Genomic DNA, 23,309 nt, shown 5'->3' with positions numbered 1-23,309 from the left:
ATGAGTAAGACTAATCTTATAAAAGGCAAAATAATATAATTCTATATTTAATAGTGAGGTAAAAATAAAGTTAAGCATAGAATAAACTGAATAAACTTTGCTTTTGCATGATCAAAGTCCTAAGGGAAAATCTTCCAAGCATTTTGCAATTGTTTTTTGGAGCAGGAGTGAGGGGGAAGGTAGTATCTGAAACTCTGGATCATGGGAGAGTTTAATTTTAGTTCAAATTTTAGTTCTTTTAGTCAGTATCTCAGAGACAATAGCTTTCACACTCAAACATTTCCATGGGGGTGTGGAGTCCAGCTGTTAAGGGTATTGTTAAAGGAAAGGGGTGTTGACAGAAGAGTTGGAAAGTCATACAGACTAATCAGTAGCCTAAGATGACCTGATAATATGCTCTTCAGATGATATCTGCATGTATCTATTTAACATAAAGTTGAAACACTGGGAGTGGAATAATCAGGCCTCAGATGTGAGGTAATGCAAAGTTTGGTGCCTGTAAATTTCTGGCAGACTTTGCTCAGAGTCATATTGTAGAAGATAATATTGGGCTTGTCCTTTAGGCAGTGTGGTCATGTCATGTAGAGCAGAGGTCCTCAAGGCCTGTTCCACAGCCCGGTGCCGGCCTGTGGACTGGGCCGAGGAGACAGCTCTCCCACACACCCCGCACGCACAGCCCCTTTGCATGAGTGCACATGCACCCCTACCCCTTTGTACATGCACATGTGCTTGCATGCATGCCCCCGAGCATCCTGCCCCTTCGTGCATGTGTGCGAGTGCCCCGGCTTCCCTCAACTGATCCGTGGTGTCAAAAAAGTTGGGGACCACTGATGTAGAGCTTTATAACTTGTACTTTGATTTGATCAAGAACAAGTGGAACTTTTGATTTATAAACTTATAAAGCCCTAAACGGTTTAGGACCTCGATATTTGGCGGAACTCCTACTCCCACCAAGTTCTACCCAGATCACCCGCGCGAGTCAGGAGGGGAGGCTGAGGAGCCTGATGCTGAGAGAGGCCCGGAAGGAAAAGACACAAAACCGGGCCTTCTCGGCGGTGGCTCCTCGCCTCTGGAACAACCTCCCCCCGGAGATCCAAGCGGCCCCTATGCTGGGTACTTTTAAAAGCCAATTAAAAACATGGTTGTACGTTCAAGCCTTCCCTCCTGTCAGTACTTGATTTTATTTTCTCACTCTCTTTATTTATTTCCTCTTCATTTTGTATTGAAATTTCCTATTGGATGTTTTATATAATATTCTTGGTTTTAATGCTTATGTTATGTTGTAAGCTGCCTAGAGTGGTCGTATAGACCAGATGGGTGGGGTATAAAATAAATAAATAAATAAATAAATAAATAAATAAATAAATAAATAAATAAATAAATAAATAAATAAATAAATAAATAAAAAAAATTGATACTTATGTGTCATATATTCTCCAATAGCAAACCCCAGTCACTGGGCTGGCTGTGGCATTATGAATAGGCTGGTTTCCAAATAATCTTCAAGGGCACATTTTAGTAATCCAAATGAGATTTTACTAAACTAGTATCATGGTGGGGGAATCAGGTATTTTAAGGAAGTCATGGTTGTCACACCAGTATTGGGTCACTAAAAGGTCTGTGGCCAACATCAAGACCTAGATAAACGTGTTAACCCTAAAGTACAAATCCAGTTTTTAAAGGCAAATGCAACTCTATACAAAATTGATTAAACCCTATGGAATTGGTCTGTCTTTCTTCTGACCAAGAGCATCTCTGTCTAGATTGAGTTTCAGATTGTACACTCTCATGCAGTCCATTGGATTGTTATGGGCATTAACAGCTTCCTGGATTTTAAGGGAATTAGATGGTATTTAACCAACTTAAAAATCCTTGATGGGGTAACCAACTTAAAAATCCTTGACAGTCTCTCAGAACTTTTATTAAAATATTAAATAAGAAGGGAGACAGAATAAGACCATGAAGAATAACATAGTCCAGTGACCAAAATATCAAATAGTAGTCCCCCAGCAATGCATTATGGAACAGGTTTTCTAGGAAACATTAAGGACTGTGATGCTCCAGTTGGGTGTTTCAGAAGAATATGGTGATTCATAGTATTGAATCTGAAAATATCTGAAGTAGGTCTATATAATCAGTGTTATCCAGAAAAATTTGGAGTTAAGATGGGCTTTAGTAGTTGTCCAATTGCAATGGGTTTTGTCCAGTTTCACCAGCTGATCTGGATATATTCTTGGGGAGGTAAAACCTACCAAACATATACTTGATGCTGGTGAATGAAAGCTGTGGCAGAAGGACTGGCTAAATGGGTCAGGAGAGTGGCTAATGTCTCTTTAAGGAGAGAAAAATTCTGTCAAACCCAAATGAGATATTATGACATTTATATTTTCAAAGCCGTCTTGAATCCCAACATAAATTAACATTCCAAGTCAGTTTCCAGTATTCTCTTCTTGGATAAGGTGCTCCAGTATGTGGTATCATATGCACCAACTGCAGTGTTAAGTTGGAACAATTATGAGCAACAAGTATCTTACATACTGACCATGTATCTAGTTTTGTGTTGTAGTTTATTTCATATCATTAGGCAACTTTGACTTGAATACAAGCAGAAGGTAGTAAGTTCATTGACCATTGTATCAGCAGAGTTCGGAAAGAGTCTTTGTATTTGTGAGGCCCCCGTACAGGAGGCCTATGTAGGAGTACCGTCGCTCCCGTCGCGGACCCAAATTACCCAAACCTCACCCCCTCCTTCTCCACCCCGTCGCGAGGATAAGCAGGTTGATACTGAGGGATTAGGAGTGATACCTGAAGAATCTCGAACCCAAGAGATTGGGGTAGATACCCGAGACTTAACTCACGTGCTGAAAGAGTTAACCCTGACACCAAAGGGGGAGAAGGTTTCGGTGGGAAAAGGGAGGGAGGAGATAGAGGCAGCCGCCGGGGATATAAGGGGAAAGCGGGAAGAGATCCCAGGTGGCTGGGAATGGATCTGGGTGGAAGATCCGTGGACCGGCAAGTGGGAGCAGGTGAGGGTGCTGCATGGGGAGGCGGAGAGAAGAAGGAGACAAGGTCTGAAACCCCGACCCTCTTATTGGGGGGAAACAGAAGCTAAGGACTGGAGGCGTAAGTTGCGAGAGGAGAGAGAGGCGGTGCTGAGGGAGATAGAAAGGAAAAAGGCATGGCATATGGAGGAATTGCGGAAGATGGGTATTTACCCGGACCCTGGTTGGAAGGCCCCGGAGAAGAGTCGTCCCTATGGGGCTGGAGCGGCGATGAAGAAACCCTTCCCTTGATTCTCCCGAGTGATGGTATTCCTGAAGCTGGAGGACCACTGAAGGATGTATCTGGTCCTTGGACTGCAGAAGAGACTAACCCCTTTTTGGGAAGTTTGTGGACACCCTTGCGCCCTAGAACGGAGGCCCAAGAGAAGTTAAATATGGTTGAGTAAACTTCCTGTTAACGTTAATGTTCCAATAAATACTGAACCTGTTGGATTGTTTAACCCGTCTCAGCCTTTATTGCGTGTGACTGACCCCCCAGCAAATGAACCATCACAGTATTTAATGTTTAAGTTCAGCAAATAAATGAAAAATCAAGTCACTCTTCCTGGGTAGATGTGGAAAGAATGAATTTCAGTCTGCAGATTTAATAAATAAATAGTTCAGAAATAAGTAATGTATTCTTTAAAAAGGAATACCTGTTACTTCCTACCATAAGAACAGGTGAAGTCTAAGATTGTTTAAAACCTGCATGTGTGAAAGTGGTCATCGTTCCTTGATGGGGATGCAACATACATTGTACAGATTCACTGATGGTGAATCATATCCTAGCTAGTATTTGTGTTCCCCAAAAGGTATTGCTGTCTCATCAATTATTTAAGTATGATGTTTGGACATTTCTTTGTTTGTCCCTCTGGATTATGTTGCTGCCGCGTCTCAAGTGCCTGAATTTGCTTTAGACCTGGTGTGCATCAACTGTGTGGAATATGGAATCATTTGTGCAGTGTAGCAAATTAGCACTGAATGGTTGCCAGCTTTGGTATTTGTGCCTGTTAATATTGTGCTTCTAATTTTAAGGTGTAGAAGTAGCGGGATGCTCTCTGACTACTTTCATTAAACCTCCTTTTGCAAGATTATTTTTGGGCTTTATCTTCCTTTGCATGTGTGCATTTGTGATCTTGCAGGCAACTTGTGTGTGGTGGAAGAAGCTTTTAATGGCTGTTGCATGCATCATCTGGCTTTAGATAGTATGCATTTGTTTGTTGTTCTGCAGCATACCCGAATATTGAATTTATATGTTGTCTCTGCGCTGCTTTGCTTAGAAAAGGCTTCCTTGCTTTCTTGCTTCACTTCCCAAATGTAAGTGTTAATTTACACTAGAATAAAGTCTTTATTTCCTTAAAGATTTAACAGAGGCTTTGGATGAAGATGCAGACCCCACAAAATCTGCTCTATCTGCAGTTGCAACTTTGGCAGCTGCCTGGCCCCAGTTACATCAGGGTATGTGTGGGTTTCAATTTTTTGTTATGTTGTTTTGCTATAATTTACAAAAAGTATAATTTACATTGTTTTAAAATATCCTTATAAGCCAAATAACCTAACCTCATTCTGTTGTTAACTGTAGGTTGCAATTTGAAAAACTTGGATCTTGATAGCTGCACACTTTCTGAGATTCTTAGACTTCATATCCTAGCATCAGGTGCAGATGTAACATCAGCCAATGCAAAATATCGTTACCAGAAGCGAGGAGGGTTTGATGCTACAGATGATGCTTGCATGGAGCTCAGACTGAGTTATCCTGGGCTGTTGAAGAAACTCTCATATACCTCGGTCTATGATTTATCACCAGGTAACAGAGCAAAACAAACTTGTCCACTTACATGGCAGAGGTTCTCAAAATAAGAAAGATTTGCTAAGATAAAGTCACAGATGTTTTTGAGTGTCTTGCATAATTTTTAATGGTTTAACACAGCAGTACAAATTTTGGAGAGTTACAGCTTACATTGTCCAAAAAGGTGTCACAGTTAGACAGGTCACATATAGCTGTATAAGAATGTTGAGCATAACACTGGATATGAAGTTATGACTAAAGACTGTGGTTCGGCTGGTACTTCTTAAACTTTGTTTCCACCAAGATTTTATGTCTCCACTCTTAAGAATCACTGTCTCTGATCCAGGGAGCTACCTTTAGGGGTCTTCAAGTGTTTGGGTAAGTACAGTGGGATTTTTAGCTATTGTATTAGCATTTTTGAATTCCCAGTGCCATATCACAAACAGCTTTTGAAATTCTCAACAGTTTTAATAGTAGCTTTCTCTATGGCATATAAGCTGGAGGGAAGTGAGTAATATTTAATGGACATAAGCCCAAAAATTCTTTTGTGAATTGTAGTTACATGCATCTGACCTTTATGTAGACAAGCAAATACTTTACAAAAAGTTCCTATGTGCATTACTAAACAACAGCTTGGTTATCATGTTTGTGTGAATTTTAATGTTGTGAGCCACTTGGGTCCCTTGCTGGGAGAAATGCTGCATCATCATCATCATCATCAAGTCTACTGTTAAGACTACAGTACTCTTGCTCCAGTTGATTGGGAAATTGATAATACAATTTTAGGCTTATGTCATCTCAACTGTCTGTGCTACATAATGAGTTATCACTTCTGCATAGATCTTCCTTCTTTGATGGGGCCAACTGAAATTTCAGAGTGTGACTTTTGCCTTGTGCAATAAAGCATGAACTTTTTTCCCACCCAAGATGGTAATGCATTGCGTTCATGTTACGCATTACTTCTTCTTCTTTTTCTTCTTCTTCGTTCTTCCATCAGGCCGAGAGAGTGCCTGGATCTGAAGTTTGAGAAGCAGTAGCATTAGCAGCCGTCAGCGGCCACAGGTAGCTAGATGGCAGTACCTGAGACCAGAGTGCAAGATCTTGGAGGCTGAGAGGTTTAGCAAGAAAAAGGCTGGGAATTTGTGCAGAATGGCTTTTGGGACAGATGACGTTATGGAGGGCTTTCTGGCATAGTGATTAGACTGGTACATGATTGATGGTGAAGAACTATGACAAAATGGTAGACTGTGGAATTATAGACTGTGGAGTATGTATGTGTAGGTTTCTGAAGTTGGCTTAGGAAATGGAGAAAAATCAGATATATGAGGAATTAGTCTTGACAATGAGACTGTACTGCCTTCTGGATTTAGTGATTTGACTTTGTGCGACCTGCTTCCACCGACTGTTTGGACCTGAGGACTTGTTCATTTTATGGGATATTTTACATCTCACAGGGTTGGCTGGTATGGTACAGTTGACCCAATATGTAATTAACAACTTTTTTAAAAAATTGTGTTGCTAGTTATTATAGTTATTATTTTTCTTTTTTCCAGTTGTTTTTGTTAATTTTTTAATTCTAATTTTGTAATTTATTTATTATTTCCTGGCAAACAGAAGACAAATACAAACATTGCTCTTTAGCCAATCTTTGACAACCTGCTTCCTATTTAATTATTTAATAGTTAATTTTCATTAGTTAAACTGATTTTATTGTCATCGCCATCTTAAAATCGGGATTTACATGTTTGTGACATGAGATTATGTGGGTAAGATGCTTCTTTTTCTATGTTTTATTTTATGTATTCTTCTAATGTAAACCACTCAGAGTAGTGGCTGGCCACTGGATGGGCAGGGTAGAATGAGTAAGTGAATGAATGAATGAATGAATGAATACATAAATATTAATTTATTAGGAGAGAAGATGAAGATTCTTCATGCCCTCTGTGGGAAACTTCTGACTCTTGTTTCTACTCGAGACTTCATTGAGGACTCTGTTGATGTATTGCGACAGGCAAAACAGGAATTCAGAGAGTTAAAAGCAGAACAACATCGTAAAGAAAGAGAAGCTGCAGCAGCAAGGTGAGAAACTAAAAGACTAAACATGCCTATGATAAAGCTAAGTTACAACTCTTTCCAAAATGAAAAAAAGCCAACATAAAATATAGGATCCTCTATAACATAGGTCCTCAGTCCGCGGCCCAGTCCCAGTCCGTGGCCTGAGCCAGACCGGCCGCGGAGACAGACCTCCCACCCACCCCACATGCACTCCCCCCGCACAGCCCCTTTGTGCATGCGCGCCAGCACCCATACAACTGCCCCTACCCTTTTGCACATGCATGCAAGCACTGCACCACCATTTGCGCATGTGCCAGCACGAGCACTGCACCACTGTTCGTGCATGCACACAATCGCCCGCATGAGTGCTGCACTGCCATTTGCGCATGCGCCCGCACAAGCACCCTTCTACTCCTTCGGGCATTTGTGCGAGTGTGATGGGGTGCCCCTGCCTTCCCCGAACAGTCCACAGGGTTAAAAAGGTTGGGGACCCGTGCTCTATAATGCCTATATTCTTTCATCATTACTTAGTTTAGAAAAATAAATATATTGATTTCTAGTTTGATTATCCTTATTTCAAAGAGTAATTTTATTTGTTTTAAAAATTTCCAGTATAAAACTGTAATTTTGAATTAATGAGCTACCTTGAAAACACAGGAAACTGCCATATACTGAATCAGGCTGTTATTCTGTCTAATTCACTCTATTGCCTATAACGCATCGCAGTCACTTTCCAGAGTTTTAGGCAGGACTTTTTTTCATACTTCCCCAGTTGGAGGTGCTACAGAAAGTGGAGCCTTCTGCAGAGAGAGAATGTGGTCTGCCACTGACCTACTCTCTTTTCCATTTAAATGATGAAATCAGCTATAATTTTTAAAGCAGTATTTATTATATACAGTGGGGTCTCTACTTAAGAACGTCCCTACTTAAGAACAATTCCACTTAAGAACAGCTCCATTTGCTAAATTTTGCTTCTACTTGAGAACAAACATCCAGATAAGAACAGGAAAAAAAAAACTTTCCTGCTCTTTTTTTAACCTTAGGTCATCTTAGGTTAAAAAAAAGTTCTCCCCCTAGTGGTAGAGTACGTATTAACCAGCTTTGCATTAGTTCCTTTGGGAACTAATGCTTCAATGTACGAACGCACCTCTACATTAAAAAAACAGCCAGAACGGATTAATTGGTTTTCAGTCCATTGCTTCAAAATTAGCTTCATCAGAAGTGCTTTTAACGCTGTTCCCTGACCTAAGGGGAAAAAAAGAAAAAATCCCCCTCTAGTGGTACAAGACGGAATAGCAGATTCCCATTAGTTTCTATGGACGGAAAAGAGCAGATACGGATTAAATGGTTTTCAATGCATTCCTATGGGAAATGCAGATTCTACATAAGAACTTTTCCACTTGAGAACCACCTTCCAATACGGATTAAGTTCTTAAGTAGATCCCCCACTGTACTGTGGTCCTGAACCAAAATTTTGTCTTCACAAATGAGTTTACTCAGGCAGGCATCTTCACTGTTTTCAACTGAGAAATGTGGTCACAGGAAGTACTTCAAGGTACTGCATGATAACAGGCTGTTTACATAATTTCAGAATCCGCAAGAGGAAAGAAGAACGATTAAAAGAGCAAGAACAAAAGATGAAAGAGAAACAGGAGAAACTGAAAGAACAACAGAAAAATCCTATTGTAGATTTGTCTATTGGGTAGGATCAATTGTTATTATTTATTTATTTATTTTTATTTTTGTACTGCCCATCTGGCTACCAAGGCCACTCTGGGTGGTTTATAAATACCATCATTATAAAACAACAACCCAAGAATAACCTATTAACAACTTAAAACAAATTGCAACGGTAATGAAAATAAAATAATAAAGGCATGGTGAAGGGTTGAATGTATAGTTATTAAAAGCACCACTGTATTAAGATGTTTTAGCGTTTGGGAGGGGTTGTCTAAACAGCCATGTTTTAGTAATCATTTGAACGTTCCCAGTGAAGAGGCCAGGCAAATTTATAGTTTCACACGTATAAGTGATAATGGTACTTTTACTGTGTATACTACCAGAGTAAATTTATCTTTCCATCAGTATAAAGACTTCCCGTATTACCTCACACTCTCATCAGCAACATTCACTGAATATGCTTCAAGGACAATAAAGTGCAAAAGTAACTAAATATGGCCTATACCCAACATCACGGTGGTGTCCATCCACCAGAATGATAACAGTTTTGTCCTCTACCTCCTAGTGTCTCTTATGGTCTTTGGCATTGCCTAAAAAACAGTCCTAGAGGATTCTCCAGCCCTTAGGAGCACTCAGAGGGCAGTGGGCGGGAATTGCCCACCCAGTTCTGCAAACAGAAGCAGTTCTATAAATAGAAACATTGGATACTAGTCTGTATATCCTATTTTATATTATAAGTGGCATAAATATTAAAGCAGATATAAAATATGTTCATATGTAACATAATGCAGTATATGTGTCTGTATGTACTTGTAATATAAAATATTTGAGGAACTAACTGACCAGAATAAGCTTAGAATAATGTATTTCTTTCCCCAGTAAATGTGCTAATGTGGGCACTGTAAAACATTTCCGTCCACTTACCAATATATTGTACTATTGCAAGACCCTAATTTTTCTGTTTGTTTGTTTTTCTTTAAATGTGATGTGCAGATGATTGACATGCAACTTTACAGCTGCACAGTATGCTGTGCAGGTATCTCATTCTTTGAGCTTGTTCTCTAGTTTTTTGTTATGATTGTTCTATCAGGGAAGAAGAAGAAGAAGAGCTTGATATAAGTACAGAGAGCAAAGAAGCTGAAACAAAGGAACAAGATCTAGAGGGTATAACAGATGATGAAGATGATGTAGTACTGAACAAAAAGAAAAGAGGAGGTAAATTCATGTATTTTTACAGGTATAGAGAAGAGGAAGATTAGAACTGATACTTCAGTACAGCTTGGTTTTTCATCCTGTCAGTGGGCGCTTGAATCAGGTTAGATGGATAAATTATTCCATTCATCTGATTCTGTACTTAAGACTCCTTTACCTAGAACCATTTTCCATCATGGAGATTAATTTTTGGTGGATTATTAGTGCTTGGATCCAAAGTACAAAATCTACTTTCAAATATCAGAGGCATACCTTTTTCTGATTAAACTTGTTTCAAAAGTGGTGAGGTGGGGGTAGACAGTATGTTTATTTTTGTACCCTTGTTACATTAGCACATCTTTTTTCTTTCTTAAGTTGCTATCTGGTTTATTTCAATCTTTGAAACCATAAGGCTCATACAAGCACAGGGGCTTTCAGACAAAAGTACCCCATGGCCATTAAAAGCAGATCTAATAAAGCTGCAAATTTAGGGGGGAAAATATTAAGCCTTTCTTTCCAACTCAGTGGCTGAAATCTAGAAGTAAGTTATAATTAGAGTAGGCCCATTGTATTTTTGGGGGATTTGGTGAGTCAACTCTGTACGCTCCATTGATTCAATGTAGTCGTGACTTACTACAGTACTAGACTAGCCACATAAACATAGTGCACTGAAAGGACTTATAAATTGTATTGCACATGGTTGTGTAAGTTCTCTTACTGCCTGTTTTAGGAAGAAGAGGACAGAATGGCTTTAAAGATCTGGCAAAGCAAGTAGAAACTACTGGTGAAAAGTGTGAGCCATTCTCTCCAGAAGAGGAAGAAGCTTTAAAACAGGAGCAGCAAATTAAAGAAAGGGAACTTACAGAAAAAATTCAAAAAGCCACAGCCTGTACAAATATCTCCCCTTTAGGCCGTGACCGTCTCTACCGACGATACTGGATTTTCCTATCTGTTCCAGGATTATTCGTCGAAGAAGACTATTCTGGTCTAACAGAAGATATGTTGATACCTCGGCCATCATCATTCCAAAATAATGTACAAGTTTGTACTGCAGATAAATCTCAAACAGTCACTAAAACTGGAGAATCTTTAAAGACAGAATCTACCTCTAATGTTCACCAAGGTCAGGTGCCACAACCAGTACATAAACCAAATCGCTGGTGTTTTTACAGTTCTCGGGAACAACTGGAACAACTTCTAGTAGCTCTAAATTCTCGAGGATACAGAGAAAGTGCCTTAAAGGAAATGCTTTTGCAGGAAAAAAACAGAATATATGAAAAACTGAACAGTTTTCCTGTGGAAAAATTCCATATTTCAGGTAAATAAATAGTCTAGATTTTTTTAATGTATTCTAGTTTCCATTGGTTGTCACAGGTCTAGTTTTATTTCTATAATACTTCTTCCCATCATGAGCTGTTTCACAAAATAAATATGGAAAATACCTTACAAATAGAAACATGCTGTATTTCTTGTATTCTCTGCACTGTTAACTCCTTTAGGATTTTGCTACAAATTTTTAAAGCACAATTTATTAAATGAATTTTTGTATAATAGCCAGTGGCTTGAGACAGTGTATTAGTATAAAACTAAATGTTAATAAATGTGGAATATTTTACATCTTGTAATAGTTCATATTAATAAAATAATATCTGCATAACCCAAAAATGTTAAATAGGGATGATCTACTTAAATTATTTGTTGTGTTTTTTTTAATTGATTGTTGTGGGTTTTTCGGGCTCTTTGGCCGTTCTTAAGGTTTTTCTTCCTAACATTTCACCAGTCTCTGTGGCCGGCATCTTCAGAGAATAGGAGTCAGAACTCTGTCTGTGCTCTGGTGCAGTTTGTGGGATGGTTGAGTATTTATAGCTGTGGGATCAGCATTTGTCCATTTCAGGAGATTGGGTGATTATGGTGATCAGCGTGTTTTTTGTTGTGGGTGTATTTGTTGTAATAAGGGGGAGAGATGATATGTCACTGTGATTGATGGGTGTCGTTAGCTAGTCTTTTGTGTGCAGTGATCACCAGTCCTTGTGGCTGGGTAGAGTTCATTGACCTTTTGCAGGCTGTATTTTTCAGTGCTGGGAGCCAGGCTTTGTTGAGTTTTAGACTTTCTATTGCTTATTAAACTATTTTGTAGTACTGTTGCCATTTTTTTGTGAAACTGAAGTTCTGTCATCAAAAGATAATTTTTGAAAAAAAACAGGTGAAGGATATTACTTGCCGCAGTAAATTGCCAATATTTACATTTTGATCTCTTCTTAGCTTATGCTGTATGTTTTTTAAGTGTCTTCTCTCTTTCACTGTTTGAGAAGATACTGCCGCTAAATTCTGCTTGAGAAGAATGAGGATTCTGTCTTGGAGATAGTCACCTGTATTGATGAGAACATCTATTAATACTGAATGTTTGCTTAGGGCTTATGTGTGATTAGGTGGTCTCCTTTTTCGTCTGCATTTGAAGAAGCTGTATATTCTGGTTATGGAAATGTAAACTGTTACTTATATCCTTGGCCTCTGTTACAGAGAAAGCTCAGAATGACATCAAGCCACATCTAGGGCGAGGAAGAACACAGAATATCCATGATGCATCTCTAATGTCTGCAGAAAAACAACTTGAATTAAGGCTCAGGGACTTTCTCTTGGATATTGAAGACAGAATCTTCCAAGGAACTCTGGGCTCCATTAAGGTATTTTACTTCTTGTACTTTATGAAGAATGGCACTTGTAAAGCTACCAAATTGTATGGAGAGAATGTTCAGAATCCTGTTGGTGGTTTATACATGTCTAATTTAAACTATATAACTGCCACAATGAATTAGAACCAGCAAAAGCACCAGTTGCATTGTTAGGAGTGTACATGTTGCACAGGCATGCATCTCATAGTGCAGTTGGCACTGCACTAGTTAGAAGCAATTTGTTACAGTGAGTTGTGCAAATTAACACGTACATAAAGCACCAACAGGATTTTGTCTGATATTTTTATGTGCTAGAAAATGCAACTTAAAAACTGTCTTCAAGTTTTGCTGCATGTGTTAAGCCTCATAGTAAATACACTGTCTGTAGGTAACAGACCGGCAAAGTTGGAGGTTTGCCTTGGAAAATGGGCAGTATGAGCTCCTAAATGAAGAGAACAAAGAAAATGGTATTGTTAAAGCTGTGACTGGAGATGTTGAAGAGATGGAAATAGATGATCAGCCGAAAGCACTTGCAAAAGACAGGTAAGATTTTTTGAGAAGGGGCAAAAGATAACTGAAAAAAATGATGAAATGTTTTCTGTAGCTACTTAACTAAGGCTATAGTTATTGATGTTGTGAACAGCCCAGAGTGGCCTCAGGCTAGATGGGCAGTATATAAGTTAAGTTGCCTCAGGCAGGATGTCTCAGGACTGAAGGATTTGAACCCTCTCTATTCAGCTGTGGGAAAATCCACTGCTATTGTTTTTCAGAACTCTGGCAGAGAAGACAAAAAGAGGTGGTTTGTGGGGAGGGTTCATACTGATGCTGGCTGGTCTCCATTATGACTAGGTGGTCAGAGGGCAGAGCTGTTAACTGCAGGAGGAGCCATGGCAAAAGTATGGACAGGCAGACATTCCCCTTCCCAGCATGTACTGCTGAGGATTGCTTGAGGCTGGGTTGATGGCTTTTGTTTTAAAATAAAGAGGAAGTTCTTTAACCTTAAAACAGTAACAACACATTGAATTAGTTTCAGATGTCCTGCCTGTTTTATGCTGCTTAGTTGAACATGGAAAGTGTGTTGGCAAAAGAAAAAGAGAGGGGAAGCAAAACTAAAAAGTCAATTAAAAACTTGGCTCTTTAGGCAGGCCTTCCCTCCCGCCAATTCTTGATTGTACTTTCTTGGCTTTTGTTGTTTATTCTCCCATCTTTATCATATTATTATTGTAGATTTTAATGGTTGTTTTATTTGTTTGTGCACAGTATGTTGTGAGCCGCCCTGAGTAGACTCCTGTCTAGAAGGGCGGGATATAAATCCAATAATAATTAAATAAATAAATAAAATAAAATGAGAAATTGTTTATATAGCCAATTTCTGCTGTCTCCTTCTTAGGGTCTCCCTTTCCCCACCCCCATAATGGCCATTTTGAGATCCATAACGAGTGTCCTGAGAGACTGAAGGTTTCTCTATGTTGCCATTGCTGTTATCAGAGTTGTGTCATCTGTTCTGTTGTGCAAGGATTGTCCTGTTTGCCTTGTATTTCTAAGGGCCTCAGTAGAGATGAAGGGTTCTTAATGGACTGTATATATTAATAACCGAGCATTCTGTAATATGGATATAAAATGGTTGTCTCCCTAGACAGACTCTGCCTTCTCTTTTTTTCTCTTTATAGAGGTACAGTAGGGTAAGGGATAACTGGAATAAGGATACATTTAGAGGGGGTGGATTTGAACAAATCAATATTTTTTCCCATAATAATTATAAATAATATCTTCTAAGAATAATTCCAATTACAGTGGTGCCCCACTTCATGACGACCCCATTAGACGACGAATCTGCTGTACGATTAGTTTTTTGTAATCGCTATTGCGATCGTAAAACGATGTTTTTAATGGGCTTTTTTCATTTGACGACGATAGGTTCCCTTCTTGGGGAACCGATTTTTCACTTAACGATGATCAAAAACAGCTGATCGTCGGGTTTTCAAAATGGCTCCCTGCTGTGTTCAGGACGGATTCTTCGCAAGACAGGCACCGGAAAATGGCCGCCCATTTCTTCGCTGGACAGTGAGGTATTTCGCCCATTGGAACGCATTAACCGGTTTTTAATGCATTTCAATGGGTGTTCTGGGTTTTTCGGGCTCTTTGGCCGTGTTCTGAAGGTTGTTCTTTGTGACGTTTCGCCAGTCTCTGTGGCCGGCATCTTCAGAGGACAGCAACCTGTCCAGAGTACAGGTTGCTGTCCTCTGAAGATGCCGGCCACAGAGACTGGCGAAACGTCAGGAAGAACAACCTTCAGAACACGGCCAAAGAGCCTGAAAAACCCAGAACAACCATTAGATCCCGACCGTGAAAGCCTTCGCGAATACATTTCAATGGTTTTTTTTTTCTTTCGCTTGATGACGATTTTGCTCTACAGCGATTTTGCTGGAACGGATTATCGTCGTCAAGCGGGGCACCACTGTATCATACAAAAATATATACATTATATAGAAAAATCTAAATTCAGACAGGTATTTTGTAATTCTCATTATTAATTATGTAGCTGGTCTTTTTTGCAACCATGTATATAGTGGCAGCCAAGTTTCCCGATGGTCCTTTTTCTTTTTTGGATTCAACCATTCTGTTAGCATATCCATTTCTGCTGTTTCCAGTATTTTCCAGTTTGTCTATTTGTGGTATTCCAGACTCATTCTCCTGACTCCTTCTGTCCTATAAACAGCTTTCAACATTCCTGTGGCAGCCAATTCTACTTTTTAAAAATTTATTTAAAATATTTTACCCCACTTTTCTCCTTGAAAAGGACCCAAGGCAGCTTACAACACTGGAAGATAAGATTTAAAGTTAAGAGCAATGAATATAAAAAGGCATCTTACATCATTAAAAGGCAATATCAAATTTATTTATTTATTTATTTATTTATCTATTTATCTATCTATTTATTTATTTTTATTTATTTATTTATTTATTGCATTTATATGCTGCCCATCTAGACACAGTCTGGGCGGCTCACAACTTAGAAGATATAAACAATTTAAAATATACAGTTTTACATTAAAAAACAAAACGATATAAAATATAATATCATAAATTTACAATTTTAGCAGTTAATTTAAAGCAAAGAGTCCCAAGATGGCAAAAATAAAAGAGGAAAATAAGAATGACTTAATTGACTGAACGGAAGGCCTGCTTAAATAGCCAAGTTTTCAGCTGGCTTTTGAAAATGCCCAGCGAGGGTGCCAGCCGAATTTCAGTAGGGAGGGTGTTCCACAGCCAAGGGGCCACCGCCAAGAAGGCCCGATTTCTTGTTTTTTCCTTCCGGGTCTCCCTCGGCGTCAGACCCCTCAGCCGTCCCTGCTGGCTATGTCGGGTGACTCGGGTAGATCTGGGTGGGAGAAGATGATCCGCCAGGCACTGAGGTCCCAAACCGTCTAGGGCTCCACATGTAATCATCAACACTTTGAAGTCAACGCAGAAACGGACGGGCAACCAGTGCAAAGCAGCCAGAGTGGGGGAGATATGTTGGTGTTTAAGAATAAGTATACAAATATTTTTTAAAAACCCAAATGACACTCTGAGAAATAGAAAAAAACACAAGTACAGTGGTGCCTCGCACAACGAGCGCCTTGTAGAGCGATGAATTCGCTCTACGAGGACGCTTTCGCGATCGCTAATGCGATCGCACAGCGATGGCCCCAATGGGCGAAAATCGCAGAGCGAAGGTCGATAAGCGGTTCGCTTACCGACCTTCGCTTTGCGACCCGCCGATCAGCTGTTCCGCGGCTTCAAAATGGCCGCCGGAACAGCCGAAAGGGCCAGGTGCAGCGTTTTCGCGCCCTTGGTAAGCAAGGGGAGGGCGCGAAAACGCTGCCGGAACAGCCGAAATGGCTGCGCGCGTTTTCGCGCTCTCCCCTTGCTTACCAAGGGCGCGAAAACGCTGCGCCCGGCCCTTTCGGCTGTTCCGGCGGCCATTTTGAAGCCGCGGAACAGCTGATCGCAGCCATTTTTGTGCCCTCGTTTAGCGAGGGGAGGGCGCGAAAATGGCTGCCAGACCCCGGAAGCATCGCTGAACGGTGAGTTTTCAGCCGATTTGGAACGCATTAAACGATGTTTAATGCGTTCCAATGGGCTTTTCTGCCCCGCTCAGCGATGTTTCACACAGCGAGGGTTAATCCAGGACGGATTAACCTCGCTGTGCGAGGCACCACTGTAGTACTAAAAATCCAGCCAAAGCAGTCATGCATAACAAATCCATCTAAAAATCACACACAGGTAGCTAGCTTCTTATCTTGCCACCCAGGCCAGGCTCTATTAACTAACAGCTTGATAGTCACATTCCTGGGTTATCAAATCATTGTTGATTTGTCTGTTGCCTGTTTCCTTACCTGGACATAAATCTCACTGCTATGGAATAACTACACAAGATATGTATTTGCACTTCTATGTCTGAAGAAATGGATTTTGATCAATGACATCACACTGAAATAAAGCTGCTTGGAACAGACTAACAGGGCTTCCTCTTTAGAAATCAGGAGTATGGAGACTAAAGAATTTGAAACTCACCTTGTTCAGGATTTCTTTTCATACCTAACCTCATGCTTGTCAACTGAGTGGCAAATGTAGCCAAGCAGAAGGAAGATGGGAGCAGAAAACATTTGAACAGTGGAGAGAGACTGTATGAAAAGGAAGGTTACAGTGCTTTCAAGCAAACATGCAAAATTTGCAAAGTTGTGAGTTGAAAAACTGGAGTAATTTCATATTAGAGTTAAAGCAGTGGTGTAACCACTGATTGCTTTTCTCCCCTCCCAAAAGCCCAGTGTTTGGTATAGAGACTGACACTGCTGCTTGTTTGGCAGCTGTATTACCTTTCTTCTCCACACAAATTAAGATGAATTGTGCATGTGTTAAAGTGAAAAGCAGCAATCATTGGAGAAATGAGCAATATCTCACAAACAGAAAGGCCAACAAACTAACAGTTATGTCTTGAGTGGGGCTGGGAACAACTAATGAAGCCATGCTGAAAAGTGGATAATTAGGAAGATTGCATTAAGTGGAAGTTTATACATTCTTGTCCTGCCAATCACTGTCACTTGAAACAGTAATAAAAACAAATGGGCTTTACATTTTATTTCAGATTGATTGGATTAAAACCTGAACCTAGAAGCACTGCTTCAACTAATACAAGTACTCCACAGCCTGTGAATAATGCAGTCCATTACTTGGCCTTGGCACTGCTTCAGATAGAACAAGGCATTGAACGCAAATTCCTCAAATCCCCACTTGGTGAGTACTTACATATAAAGCCTTCTGCTCACCTATTTGATCCCAATTTATAAAGGAGAAAGGAGTCGCAATCCACCAAGAATGTGTTGACATTTTGTTTAACTTATATAAACACCTTGTTACAGTAGAAAGTCTGTAAAAGGAGAGATGCTTATTCTGGAGCTGGTCTGCAAAATTGCTGCTGTAGAATCAGGTGACCTGGCAGACATGCCCAATTAACTTGCGAAAAACAACAGAAGGGAGGAGTGTACTAATGCTGTGGTCATGCCTGAAGCCAAGATTCACTTCCTTAGATTGCATGAGCTGAACAAGGTACAGTCGATTTTCACATATTGAATAGCTGGACAGTAAGAACATAAAAAAGTGTAGCATTCAAAATGCAATCCAAAATACCTAATGTATTTTGTTCAAAAAAATTAAAATATAAATATAGTCACTCAATGGTTGGGAAACAAATAGTAAATGTTACTCAGTATCCCAAAAATGTAATGCATGGTCAGTCTCAAAAGACTTAACATTGTTGCCTCTTGTTACTATTAAAAGGCATGTGCTACAGGGAACGTTGTTATTTTTAATGCATTACTTCCATCTTCTGAAATGCATCTTCTGAAATAGCCTATGTAAATTGCATTCTGTTTCAGGCTGCCATCAATGATTTGGAAATGCAGTTGTACTAAGTGTGTACATAAGTCTAAAGAGTTTGTGCTGTGGCAGCAAAACATAGTTTATAAAGCAGAGTAATGAAAACTGTAAATATTTCAAATCTAATTGTTTTAATGAGTTTAGAAAATCTTTTCCAGTTGCTACATAAATGCTTAGCTATCCAGTGTGGTGTACGAGTGGATAGAGTGTTGGACAAAGGATAAGGCCTAGGTTTGAATCCCCACTCATCCCTGGAAGCTCACTGGGGGTGTTGAACTGGTAAAGCCACTCCTTAAATATCTCACTTACCTTAAAAGCCCTTATTAGGGTTGCTATAAGTCAGTTCTGACTTGACTGCACATAACAACAACATACACACAAACACACAAAAATATTTACAGTCAGGACAGTAAAAACATTTGCAGTTGTTACACGGGAGGCAGTTACAGGATATTATATCCTTTTTGCTTCACACTCTATGTGAGACACGTAATCCATTTTATAAAATGATAGAATAAGATATCTGCTTTAGATATCCCCATCCACTTGCAACTATTTCCAATAATTTAATGGAGAAATGTCATCTCCTTTTCAAGAAATGGACAGGAACCTTGCTGCGATATTTCCAAATTGTCTTAAAACTCAATGAGTAAGTGGCAAAATATCTTCTTCTTGCAGAAGAGATTTAACTGTTCTCATTTACTGACTAAAAAGGGCCATTACACAAGTACCTTCAAAATTAGTAAAATCAGACTGGTTTTGAGAATTCTGGGGAGAAGATTTCATTGTGATTCAGACCAGACTTAAAATAATTCTATATGTTTAATACTAGGTGATGTAGAAGAACATAAGAGAGACCAGAAAGGGGATAAAAGAAGGAAGAGAGAAGATCAGTCTAGTCAGAATTATGGTACACTATTGACATTCTTCCATATATGAGCTTATAAAATTACATTTAATTTTTCTGTAAATTTATATGGCATATAATCTCTTTAAAGCACAATGAAGAAAAGTTTATTTATTTATTTATTCATTTATTTATTTTTATATACTACCCCATTAGTGCACACACTGCCCTGGGTAGTTTACGAGTTAAAATCTGAAAATCCCACAGACCCCATATAATAATTGCTGTTTTAAAATTTTGAAACAATGAATGATGTATGTCGTTTGTCGTTTAGTCGTGTCCGACTCTTCATGACCCCATGGACCAGAGCACGCCAGGCCCTCCTATCTTCTACTGCCTCCTGGAGTTGTGTCAAATTCATATTGGTTGCTTCGCAGACACTGTCCAGCCATCTCATCCTCGGTCGTCCCCTTCTCCTCTTGCCATCACACTTTCCCAACATCAGTGTCTTTTCCAGGGAGTCTTTTCTTCTCATTAGATGGCCAAAGTACTGGAGCCTCAGCTTCAGGATCTGTCCTTCCAGTGAGCACTCAGGGTTGATTTCCTTTAGAATTGATAGGTTTGTTCTCCTTGCAGTCCAGGGGATTCTCAAGAGTCTCCTCCAGCACCACAATTCAAAGGCATCAATTCTTCGGCGGTCTGCTTTCTTTATGGTCCAGCTCTCACTTCCATACATCACGACAGGAAAAACCATAGCTTTGACTATTCGGACTTTTGTTGGCAAGGTGATGTCTCTGCTTTTTAAGATGCTGTCAAGATTTGTCATCGCTTTCCTCCCAAGAAGCAGGCGCCTTTTAATTTTGTGGCTGCTGTCTCCATCTGCAGTGATCATGGAGCCCAGGAAAATAAAATCTGTCACTGCCTCCATATCTTCCCCTTCTATTTCCCAGGAGGTGATGGGACCAGTGGCCATGATCTTAGTTTTTTTGATGTTGAGTTTCAGACCGTTTTTTGCACTCTCCTCTTTCACCCTCATTACAAGGTTCTTTAATTCCTCCTCACTTTCAGCCATCGGAGTGGTGTCATCTGCATATCGGAGGTTGTTGATGTTTCTTCCGGCAATCTTAATTCCGGTTTGGGATTCCTCCAGTCCAGCCTTCCGCATGATGTATTCTGCATATAAGTTGAATAAGCTGGGGGACAATATACAGCCCTGTCGTACTCCTTTCCCAATTTTGAACCAATCAGTTGTTCCATAGCCAGTTCTAACTGTTGCTTCCTGTCCCACATATAGGTTTCTCAGGAGATAGATAAGGTGGTCAGGCACTCCCATTGCTTTAAGAACTTGCCATAGTTTGTTGTGGTCCACACAGTCAAAGGCTTTTGCATAGTCGATGAAGCAGAAGTAGATATTTTTCTGGAACTCTCTGGCTTTCTCCATAATCCAGCGCAAGTTAGCAATTTGGTCTCGAGTGCCTCTGCCTCTTCGGAATTCAGCTTGTACTTCTGGGAGTTCTCAGTCCACATACTGCTGAAGCCTACCTTGGAGGATTTTGAGCATAACCTTGCTAGCATGTGAAATGAGTGCAATTGTGCGGTAGTTGGAGCATTCTTTGGCACTGCCTTTCTTTGGGATTGGGATGTAGACTGATCTTTTCCAATCCTCTGGCCACTGTTGGGTTTTCCAAACTTGCTGGCATATTGAATGTAGCACCTTAACAGCATCATCTTTCAAGATTTTAAATAGTTCAACTGGAATGCCATCACCTCCACTGGCCTTGTTGTTAGCCAGGCTTTCTAAGGCCCACTTGACTTCACTCTCCAGGATGTCTGGCTCAAGGTCAGCAGCTGCATTGTCTGGGTTGTCCGGGATATCCACATCTTTCTGATATAATTCCTCTGTGTATTCTTGCCACCTCTTCTTGATGTCTTCTGCTTCTGTTAGGTCCCTCCCATTTTTGTCCTTTATCATGTCCATCTTTGCGCGAAATGTTCCTCTAATATCTCCAATTTTCCTGAACAGATCTCTGGTTTTTCCTTTTCTGTTATTTTCCTCTATTTCTTTGCCTTGTTCATTTAAGAAGGCCCTCTTGTCTCTCCTTGCTATTCTTTGGAAGTCTGCATTCAACCTTCCGTAACTTTCCCTATCTCCCTTGCATTCTGCTTCCCTTCTCCTCTCTGCTATTTCTAAGGCCTCGTTGGACAGCCATTTTGCTTTCTTGCATTTCCTTTTCTTTGGGATGATTTTTGTTGCTGCCTCCTGGACAATGTCAAGCCCCTTCATGGATTGCTGCCTTGTCGTGGCGAAGGGGCTTGAGTAACTCAGAAAAGCTATGGGCTATGCCGTGCAGGGACACCCAAGACGGACAGGACATAGTGGAGAGTTCCGACTAAATGCAATCCACCTGGAGTAGGAACTAGCAATGCCACTCCAGTATCTTTGCCAAGAATGCCCCATGATCAGAAACAAAAGGCTAAAAATGATGTATGTACATAAGCATAAAATACTTCACAAAGTTTTACCTTGCTTCTTGGTATCTTGACCTGTAAAATACGGTACATCAAACCTGTATCTGCTTATTTGATAGAAATGGAAAAAGGACCTACAATAATCTCTAGTGAAAAGTTTTGAATATTAAAAATTTTAAGTCAATTATATTTTTTCTTCAGTTTTCATATATGTAGCTTTATTATGACTGTCTAACTAGTGAGATTATTTATTTGTAAGTGGAATCTTAAATTATTTTTATTCTGTATGGTTTGCTCTAATAATCACTTCTACTAGTAAATAGTGATAGTACCATGAACTGAAAAAAGACAACCTTTCATCTCCCTGTTCTTTCTTTCTTTTTTAAAAAATTAATTTGGGTTAAAAATAATCTGTTACAAGGATAAAAAACAAAAACTAGGCAAATTGTTCTTGGATCACTGGTGGTGGCCCCAACTCCCAGTTGTAGTGATCCACCAGTGGTTTTTGTTTATTTAAAGGCTTCCCTGCTGTGTTCCAAGACTTCCCCATAGCAAAAGAGAACCCTAGGTAGCCTCCAAAGCTGAAATGGGGCAGAGAAGAGGGATAAGAAGCTTCTTTAATTAATTACTTCCAGTGCCTCAATTGATTTCAACCAGTGGAATTGTACCAACATAATTTTGCCTAATAAACCATGCAAATCTTATCTATAGTGGTTCAGCATAAACTTAATAATGATCCATTGAAAAAGGATATATTTCCTAAAATCAACATGAGAAATTGGAGGCGGCCAATATCTCATAATATACTGTACTTTATGTATTCGACAAGGAGAAACAATGTTTATAGAAACTTAGAGTATGAGCAGATGACTGCAAAGGCCTGATCACACCAGAAATTATTGCTTTAACAGGAATTATCTCCTTTAAAATGATCCTTCTGTTTGCTGGGGATTTGCTCCAGCTCATCCCCAAAAAGTAGTAGTCCGACAGATTGCAATCTGATTCTCCATGTGACCATACACAGTTGATTGACTTGCAGTATTTGTGTATCTGCTATGGGTAGCATGTTGGTCTATTAATGGCAGGTACAAGATCTTAGATAACCAACTCAAGATAGTATAGTGTTTTGTTTTTTTAATTTCCAGTGGCAAGCTATAACTAGTCTGGCAGCTACACATAATGTTGAAATCTTTTTGAGTCCCAAAGCAAAACATTATTCCTAAGATATCTAGGTAACAGTCCTAATATGGGAAACCCCTTGGTTTTGGGGGTGTGATAGCCTCTATTTAATGAAATATTGATGTTCAGAAAGAGAAAACAAATGAGTGGAACCACCACACATGAATGTAAGTCCCTATCTGTTCACAAGTCCTCCAACGTTTTAGACAAGCTTGCTTAACTTATTTTTAATGGTCTGAGATACCACTGATTTACTAATTTTAGCTAGTGTTCTTTAATTTTTGCATACTGTTTTGATTGATGAATTGGTCCATATGGAATTCAAGATAGCATCATCTATAATAATACCCAAATCCTTTTCCCAAGCCTGCTTTAGACTAGAAGATTTACCAAAACTGGTCCTCTGCAGCATGTTATATTCTAGCTGTAAGTCCCTTTTTTTTCTTCCACAGAAGAAATCAGTA

The 23,309-nt window shown here is 39.6% G+C and overlaps 1 protein-coding gene across 6 annotated transcripts in view; it reads left to right on the top strand.

The window, feature by feature from the left end:
* Positions 1-23,309, top strand: part of BAZ1A (bromodomain adjacent to zinc finger domain 1A) — a 97,840-nt gene that overhangs the window by 51,326 nt on the left and 23,205 nt on the right. For 2 of the 6 annotated variants that reach the window (XM_078392315.1, XM_078392334.1), the window contains exons 13-22: positions 4,404-4,499; positions 4,624-4,848; positions 6,744-6,909; positions 8,477-8,587; positions 9,656-9,780; positions 10,487-11,074; positions 12,277-12,440; positions 12,817-12,971; positions 17,560-17,708; positions 19,183-19,260. In XM_078392315.1, coding sequence (XP_078248441.1) covers positions 4,404-4,499; positions 4,624-4,848; positions 6,744-6,909; positions 8,477-8,587; positions 9,656-9,780; positions 10,487-11,074; positions 12,277-12,440; positions 12,817-12,971; positions 17,560-17,708; positions 19,183-19,260 — 1,857 coding nt within the window. Of the gene's footprint in view, positions 1-4,403; positions 4,500-4,623; positions 4,849-6,743; positions 6,910-8,476; positions 8,589-9,655; positions 9,781-10,486; positions 11,075-12,276; positions 12,441-12,816; positions 12,972-17,559; positions 17,709-19,182; positions 19,261-23,309 lie in introns of all 6 variants that reach the window. The other 4 variants (XM_078392318.1, XM_078392327.1, XM_078392322.1 and 1 more) reach the window with 4 other exon arrangements.

This window comes from Pogona vitticeps, chromosome 1 (assembly GCF_051106095.1).
Source record: "Pogona vitticeps strain Pit_001003342236 chromosome 1, PviZW2.1, whole genome shotgun sequence".
NCBI classification, from domain to species: domain Eukaryota; kingdom Metazoa; phylum Chordata; class Lepidosauria; order Squamata; family Agamidae; genus Pogona; species Pogona vitticeps.
The sequence above is the reverse complement of the archived record's forward strand: the minus strand, read 5'-3'. Positions and strand labels throughout refer to the sequence as shown.